The following is an 8989-nucleotide window of genomic DNA, read 5'->3' as shown; positions in this document are numbered from 1 at the left end:
TATAAATGTAACATTTATGTGTTTTAAAGACGTATATACTAGAAAGTGGGCAGTTTTTCTGCTCTGTATACGTTTCATGCAAAATATCATCACCTGCAGGGTTTTAAATATTTGAATGCCCATTGATCTCAAATCTTAGATTTTTAATGACATGTGGACTTGTTTTTGACTTGAATACCTAGATATGGGAAAGAAGAATTTAACAGTTGGATAAAACCAATGCATAAATGTTTTCCATTTTTATAATGAAATGTGGTGACACAGTGGCTCAGTGGTTAGCACTGTCACCTTACAGCAAGAAGGTGGCTGGTTGAGTTTGCATGTTCTCCACGTGTTCGCGTGGGTCTCCTCCGGGTACTCTGGTTTCACCCACAGTCCAAAGACATGTGAAATAGGTGAATCGAATAAACTAAACTGGCCATAGTGTATGTGGTGAATGAGTGTGTATAGATGTTTCCCAGCACTGGGTTGCAGCAGAAAGGGCATCTGCTGTGTAAAACATATGCTAGATAAGTTGGCAGTTCATTCCGCAGTGGTGACCCCTGATGAATAAAGGGACTAAGCTGAAGGAAAATGAATGAATAATGAATAATGAAACCATTCATTAAAGGTATAGTTCACCCAAAAATTTCAATTATAAAGTGTTTTTAAAAAATAAAATATATTTTAAAGAATGAAGGAAATCTGTAACCTTAGACTTCTATAGTAAAGCAAATACTATGGAAGTCTATGGTTACCAGTTTTCAAAATAACTTCTTTTGTGTTCAAACTGGTTAGTGAAAACTGAAGGTTGAGTAAATGATGACAAATCTCTTTAAGTCAGTGGATTTCGTTTAGTAGTGAAAAGAAAATGTTCAGAGTATTGTTATTGAGCAGAAGACGCAAATAACGTTAAAAAAAGAAAAGAAAAAAATGATCAAGGATAAAATTTTTCAGTAAGGTTCGATTGTGTAACATGAAAAGTATATCCAAAGCATTAATTGAACTCAGCTAGCAACTATTTCCAAATGCAACTGTTGATAATGCATTAGTAAATTAAATGTATTATATTAAATATAACTGAGATAACCATAAACAGCTGAATGCTTAATTTATATTAACAAAGAATAAATACCATAGCAAACTTGTATCTTAATGTTAGTTAATGGAAAAACTAAAGGACCTTACTGTGAAGTGCTACCATAACGAGTTTATAAAACACAAATTTGAGTGTGTTAGTTGGTAGAAAATCAATTTTATATACATTGTTGGTATACATTCTCTGCTTTAAAATCAGCATCCAACTCTCAGACTTGAATATCTTACCCCATATAAACAACACCGACTTAACCTCTTTGATTATGGGGTTCATTGCGTTTGTTTTGAGCGACTGCACACGCAGCAGTGCACCAGCCATGACCGTCTAGCATAGCATAGCAGAGGCTTACCGTTATATTTGATGCCTATGGTTAATTCATTAGCAACATCAGCATTACTGACATCAATCCACAGCACAAATTGAGACGATGAGCCACCACCATCATCTGGGGTCAGGCTGCGGAAACATCACCCTCGCAGCTCTATGACAAAAAAAAAAATCCAACTGTTCAATTACATTTGATTAATTAAACTTTATCACTGTGTCAGATCACACAGACTGCCACATTACAACCTGTAAACATGACACATCAGTCTGGCTGGGGTTTCTTTCCTTACAGATGGCCCACTTTTCCACCTTTCAACAAAGACAACATTGTCACCATATGTGGGAAGGAGCGTATAATGGGGGTGAAGCTTGCTAAGATACACACAGGTGATTGTAAATAGTGTGTGCTATTGTCAGTCTGTGGGAGACCTTAAGAAGGTTGATACTGACCCGGGTTTGAACTGCTAATAGGAAGCAAAGTTGCCTTTCGAACTGATAACGGCACAGTCAGAATACAGTTCACGAGGATATTACTTGTTCCTGTTTGAAGGACTAATGGATATATTTAAGGAGTGTGACTTAGCAATGTTGTTTCATCACCATCAGTGGTTGTTCTTCCACATTCTCTTGAAAATTTTTATAAGCTGAAAGATATACAAAACCACATTTACTGGCTCCTACAGTAAAATGAAAAGGTGCAAAATGTTTACATATTACAGTATGTGGCTTATTATGCTTTAACTGACTCATTCATGTCTACTTCTGAGTGTTTTACTGGCTCACTTGTGTGTGTTTTTTTTTTTGATCGTTAGAGGCTGGTTGTGGAACTGATAAGCTTGAGTACTTGCACAGCTGGGTAAACGTACAGGTTGGGTAAATTACTCATTAGTTAAATCAGTAACTAATGTTTCCTAAATTGACCGCTACCTGTTCCGAATGGGATCAATTGTACATTTGATTGAACTATAGCTCACTGGAGCCTGGTTGCGTATTTTGGGGTAACATTATACAGGCTTTTGTTTTTATATAGATACCAGGAAACAAATGGTTTAGCACAATTTCTATTTTTAAAATAAACCAATTGAAGTAGATTTTGAGTTAAATGGGCTAATTTTAATTATCTTTTAATTTGGTAATTTGAAATTTTTTTTTTACATTGTGTGTTTGCTTATTTCAGTAGCTCCATGGTTCATCATCATTTAGTCTTTACCTTTATATACTCTAAAATGCTGGGTTATTTTAAAGCAATTTTGGTTGAATATGGTCATACATAGTACTTGCTGAGTTGAAAATGTAATTAAATTGGGTTTGTTTGTATATTTCCTAAGTTTGGGTTTAAACAACTGTGTAGTTTATTAATTTGTTTGTTTTTTTTTCTTTTATAAGTATTCATTACAAGGTCACACGGGGCCTTTAAACATCTTATATGTAGGTCTAATCGGAGTTAATTTTTTTCCATCCATTTAACCCTAACATTTACTGAAATTTTGCAGCAGTCCTTTTTCATAGTACTGTCATCAGTACTATTAAATCTGAATAAATTAATTCCATTTGCAAGTAAGTTTCTGACCATTTTTAATGCTTTAAATATTATTGGTCTTAAATTCAGTGGTATTAAATATGGATTGGTAAAACCTACAGAAAACAAACTAATAGGCTAATTGTTTAACTAAAAAAAATGGTTATATATTTATAGCTGAAAGTGAATGAAAATCAAGGAGCATTTCAGATCAGTGTCCGAGATAGTTCTCATGGCCCTGGACTGATAGGAGTGGATAGTGATTATATTTAAATGTCCTCTAATTGATTCGAAGAAGCTCCTTGGCAAAGACCAGATGGATCTCTGGGTTTATTACCCAATAAAGCATGTCGTTATTAATAAAGGAGGAAATGCACTTATGCGAAATAGACCTCAATTAGATTGCCGAAAAGACCATTAAAAAAAGTCTTGCTGTAGAGCAATCCAACATTCAGTGCTCTCCTGCTTTCTTTATCATTTTCAATTCATGTCCTTCTAAGTACGAGTTCTCTGTCTTTGGTTTAGCTAATACTTCTACTCTGTGTTAACATGACAGAAGCCGATTTTCGGTTATAACACGAGAATCAGCGGAAAGGTCGATCTAAAATCACTCGACTAAAAGACAAATGTATCAAATATAAAAGAGCTGTAAAATAGCTCCTGTGATGTCCTCTGATGATGGATGGGCTTTGTCTCAAAGGTTCATTATTGGGTGCCCATTGCTGCAGTGGTGCGAAATGTTTCGCCATATTCGAGTATGCTTACTCGCACATTTGCACAGATATGAGAGCTCTATAAACAGCGATTCCCATGACCCGACAGTGCCACCGACAACAGAGACCGCTTCACATCCAGCTTGTTTTCCTTCACGCTTTTTTCTTTAACTTTCTACAGGAATATTCGAGGTCAAATTGATACAAATTAGCAAACCCGCCAGAAATTACAAAAATGTAACTTTATTCACAGAGCGTACAACTGATAAACATAAACAATAATTTACATGCATTTTAAAAGCGATTTAGTTATAAATACATTGTATAAAAATAAACAGATCACGTATGATTCTAGTATGAAATGCCTATTTTCATCCTATTTCAATTCAGAAATAAACACGCAGTGGTCATGGATATGGGGACATCTTAATGATGTTAATTATTGATAGGCCTTTACTCATCTATTTTACCTGATGTGATTACCACATGCTCTTCAGGAATAGTATTTATGTTTGTATGTGTACAAACAGCTCATGTGGATGTCACCTCTGCATTTCCATATTGACTGCAAGATGATGATACATGCAAATCACATAATTCACTCATAGTCTTTCGTTTTTATAAGGTCTCATGGTTGTGGACTTATGTCATTGGTTCGTTCATCCTCAGAGGAACAATCAGATGAATTCAGCATATAGTTATCTCCTTCTTCGTCGTCACTGTCCCTAAAGTCCCGTATTCTGTTACTTTTCCCTGAATCTACCTTCTGGTAGTCCTTTTCCAGTCCGTCCATTTTGTCGTGGTTTCCTTTTCCCTTTTGCTTCTCGGCATCTTGAGCGGCTTGTTCTTTGGCCTTTTTACTGCGCTTCCATTTCATGCGCCTGTTCTGAAACCAGATTTTCACCTGAAGAAAAAAACATTACGCACATTGCGTTTATTAATTCACAATAATTGAAACTGGCATTATTCGACCTTTGTTAATCTGTCATGTTCATTTGAAGCTTTTTTTATTGTAGAAAATATTGGCTTGTTTTGAACAAATTAGACATAAAATAGACTGGTCAGGCGATGCGTTAAAAGAAAGGTTTACCTGCGTCTCTGTTAGCATCAATGACGTGGCCACTTCAAAGCGTTTTGGTCTGGATAGATATTTATTCAGCTTAAACTGATGCTCAAGTTCAAGGAGCTGCTGGCTTGTGAACGCAGTTCTTGGTCTTCTGCACTTGCCGAGTAAGTTCGACTGCGCCTGGCCTGCATGGAGAATTTTAAAAACAAAACTGCACATTTTACACAGACAGCAAATTGATACTTCCATACCTCTATAAGAAATAATTTTTTTAATTATTTATTAATGTTTTAGGGAATCCATCCGCAAATTCTATTTAGAACCAAGATTGATATATTTTACAACATTTTAAGTTCAGGGATTTTTTTATTGTACAGTTCTTACCAGTTCTTTCGGTAAACGAATGTAAATTCAAAAGCAAATTATAGCTATGCAACGTCTCGCACTAGACTTAACCAAGCAAATATAAAAGCAGGAAGAGGACATTTAATCTGAAAAAATATATATATATATTTGGTGAATTACCACAGTATATCGAAATGTTATATAGGAATATTTTCTTGAGAATGGCACAAACAGTGAAACTGCATGCAGGCTGCGTTTTTTATCAATTTATTTATGTATAGGCCTAGCAGCCGTGTAACAGTACATTGCTGCACCACTGTGGATTTTACACTACACTCACAAAGAATTTAAAGAAACATAATGGCACGGCAAGAAATGTTAAAATCTTTAGTCTTAAAGGACTTATTCCCAATCACACATACCCTCTATGTGCCACGGCATTGTCAGTACATCTGGTAACATTTCCACCCTATCTGATTTGTTTGGGAGAGCTTTGAGAAAATCTGCAGACGAGCAGCGGAACAGAGAGACTGTGTCTGCAGTGTACACAGTTGGCAGGCTGTGGTTTTCACACTCGTCCGCCACTTTCCCTCTGTCCATTATCTGTCCATTTTAGCCCCTCTTTGAAAGAGAGTGCTCGTTCAGTCTCAGTCAGAGAACAGCTTTACTGACTCTGCACGCGCTTGCTAGATCTGACTGAACAGGCCCAGTGCAGTATTTATGGTTTAGGGGCTCAAATCTAATATGATTATTTTTATTTACATCATGATACAGCAGCATAAATCAGTAGGCCAATTGTTAAATGTTAATTGTTCAAAATTAGTGTTAAAAAATACACTTTTTAAGCACAACAAAAAAATGGAAACTTGTAGCGTATAAAAATGTCAATATACTACTACTAATAATAACAATAATATTAATAATAACAAAAACAAATATTATTGATGAAAGTCAATTGGTACTCACCATTGAAATCTGCCATTTTAGGCAGCATCATTCCGGCGGTGGAGACCCTCAGCCAGTGGTCGAGCTGAAAGGAGCTGGCTGTGAGTTTGAGGGGGTCGCTGGGATGGTGATGATGGTGGGAACCGTGCGGGTATGAGTACGAGAGCGCCGGGTGCTGACCGAGCGCTGCTGCTGAATACGTGTACATTGGGTGACCGTAGAGAGCCTGAGGAGGAATCCCGGTACTGCTCTGAGGGTGTAGTCCGACCATGCCCGAATGTGGAGAGTTCAGGAAACCTGGTTTGGGAATCAAGCCGCAAGACGATATCCTGGGTGGCGATGGAGACTCTGTCTGGAGTGCGTCGGAGTTCGTGGTCAGCTCCACCGCCTGGACGCTGTCGGAGGAGGAGGATATGGATGAGGTGGGCAGGGAGGTGACCAGCGCCAGCGGCGAGGTCTGCACTTTTGGTGGATCGACAGCCAGAAGCGCGTCGATCCGAAAGTTTTTAGATTTCTCCATCTGGCCCACCTCACAAACAGATTAACGCGTCGTTCGTAACTTTAAAAGGCTGTCAGGAGTGTCACCGCTCCTCTTCGTAAAGTTATGATCTTGGCCAAGGTGTGCAAGCCAGAAGTCCACTTGTCAACTGCTGCCCGAGAGGGAGTGGATTGGTCATTCACGTCATTCTTGTGCATTTCCGATTGGACAGTGATTCCAGTGTTCACGGTGTGCTTGTAGAAGTTCAAGAGTTGTCATAAGTATGTTCTCCCATAAAATGAAAGCTTTTTAAGTGGGAAACACAACATGCACACATACATTTTACATCTACTTAATTTATGAATAATTCCAGATTTGTAGAGTCTAAAGGGCAATTATTAACATGCAACTTTGAAACATGAAACATTTATAAAGTTATCAAGATTTCATTATTTAAACACCGACCTATGATCTTAATATAAACGAAGATTGATAAAGCACGTTAACTCGAAAATATTATTTTGGCGAAATAGTTTGTTTGAACAAAAAAAAAAACAGCCATGCATTTTATTCGCATAGATGTAGAGGCATGACATTTTTTTCATTTGTATAATTTTTTTTTATTTCATCAAATGAATTAACAAAAAACCATAGTCTATACACGCATTTGTCATTTTGCTATGACACCATTTTAATGTCCATACTTTTTTATTCAATTGTATTTTTTATCTGAACAGCCTGCGATAATAAAAAAAACTATTTGATTTTCACATTGATGTTGTACACGTATATTTTTTTGTTTCCCCAAAGAACCTTTTAGAGGACAGTTCTTAAAAGAATTACTATCTTTATGAGAAGAGAACCATTTTAAATGTCAAACGGATCTTTTACATTACGATGAACATTTTGCGCAGAGGAAATATTCAAGTTATTCCTTATTTGTTAGAGAGCATTAGGTAGGCAAAATTTAATAACAATGAACAATATAAATATAATTAATTAAATAAATTAGTTAAAGTCAGTGGTAAAACTGACCAAATCAGTGTATTATGCAACAAATATTGTTTTAATAAATTGTTTGAAATGTGTAAATCTTTGAAAACTCACCCACCACAACATGCTTAAAAAATAAAACAACTGTCAACTGTCAATATTTAACCTTGGTCTTAGAATGTGAAAATTGGATTTCATAATTTCTCAACAGGATATTTAAATATGGTGTTATTACATTTTTTTTTTCTCTGGAGGATAAATTCGTAAATTCTAAATTGTAAAGACAAGCTTAATAAGCCTTTACTTATTATAGATTAAGAAGCACATACTAATTAGACGTAGATTTTTTACATCTGTAAATATAGGCTAACAACAGTCAGTAAACATTTAATCACATTCATCACAACACATTTATAATCCTAACACGATGTTTATTAATAAACATAGGCAAATTATTATGCATAATGAATCACAAGCAAAATCTTGGTTTTTCTATCTATCTATCTATCTATCTATCTATCTATCTATCTATCTATCTATCTATCTATCTATCTATCTATCTATCTATCTATCTATCTATCTATCTATCTATCTATCTATCTATCTATCTATCTAATTAGGCCTATATAATACTTTGTGAGAAAATGATGTCCTATTTGTGCCCTGTTTTCATGAATTTTTGGCAAATGTTGGATCTTGAGCTTTATAAATCGAAATGATTTTCCAAGCCTAGGTTGGCTACATGTGAGATGGTGATGTGGAGGATCGGTATCATGTTGTGGGGTCTGTTCCTCTTATAAGCCTCTTTAAGCTAATGGAGAAAGAGGTCAGGGAGAGAATTATTGACACTCTGTTGCCCTTAACCTGTCTACCAATAAAGCGGATTAGTTTTCCTCAATTCATCAGCTAACCACTCTCGAGAGACTGGTCGCATGCGTTTATTTGCTCGAGGGAAATCAACAAGTCACCGGCCGAAAGGATGAGAATAACAGCGTGCCGTAATGACGCATGCACTGACCAATTCTGAAATGACATTCAATGAGCCTCGCGTGTAATTGATAACAAATGTAACAATTATCAAGTGTGGCCAATACTGGACTGTAAGAAAAAAAATGTTTTACGTGGTTTACAGTGCAACAACATCCTAATATTTAAATGGATGCAACATTTTCACAATCAAATGCTCTTGTGTCTTTACACGCTGCACATTATAGCCTAGGGCCGCTTTGTCCGCTTCTCAGTTTTAATTTCATTAAGGGATCGCATGAATATTTCTATTAAAGCAGCGGTGAAATATGAAGCCGTGGACCTGCAGCGATCTGAGAGATTTATGGCTCTTTTTCATCACATCAGGAGAGAGTAAAATTATTATTGCACCCGATGATACGAGGGCCTGAAACCAGGGACTCTCCTCAAAGATGTTCATTCGCTCGGTAATTACTTTCACAATTAAGTGCAACACATATCATCGTGACAAATCGAAATAGTTTATATATTAATTATCCATGTTAAATGTGTTCATTAT

The 8989-nt window shown here is 36.2% G+C and overlaps 1 protein-coding gene across 1 annotated transcript; it reads right to left on the bottom strand.

The window, feature by feature from the left end:
- Positions 1 to 3864: 3864 nt before the first annotated feature.
- On the bottom strand, positions 3865 to 6645 carry mnx1 (motor neuron and pancreas homeobox 1). The gene is given in 3 exon segments (NM_001009885.2): positions 3865 to 4541; positions 4728 to 4888; positions 6015 to 6645. Coding segments are annotated over 3 exon segments (936 nt in total). The 5' UTR covers positions 6514 to 6645; the 3' UTR covers positions 3865 to 4265.
- Positions 6646 to 8989: the final 2344 nt, after the last annotated feature.

The sequence above is a fragment of the Danio rerio genome, chromosome 7, assembly GCF_049306965.1.
Source record: "Danio rerio strain Tuebingen ecotype United States chromosome 7, GRCz12tu, whole genome shotgun sequence".
Lineage (NCBI taxonomy): Eukaryota > Metazoa > Chordata > Actinopteri > Cypriniformes > Danionidae > Danio > Danio rerio.
This window is presented reverse-complemented; position numbering and strand designations above follow the sequence as displayed.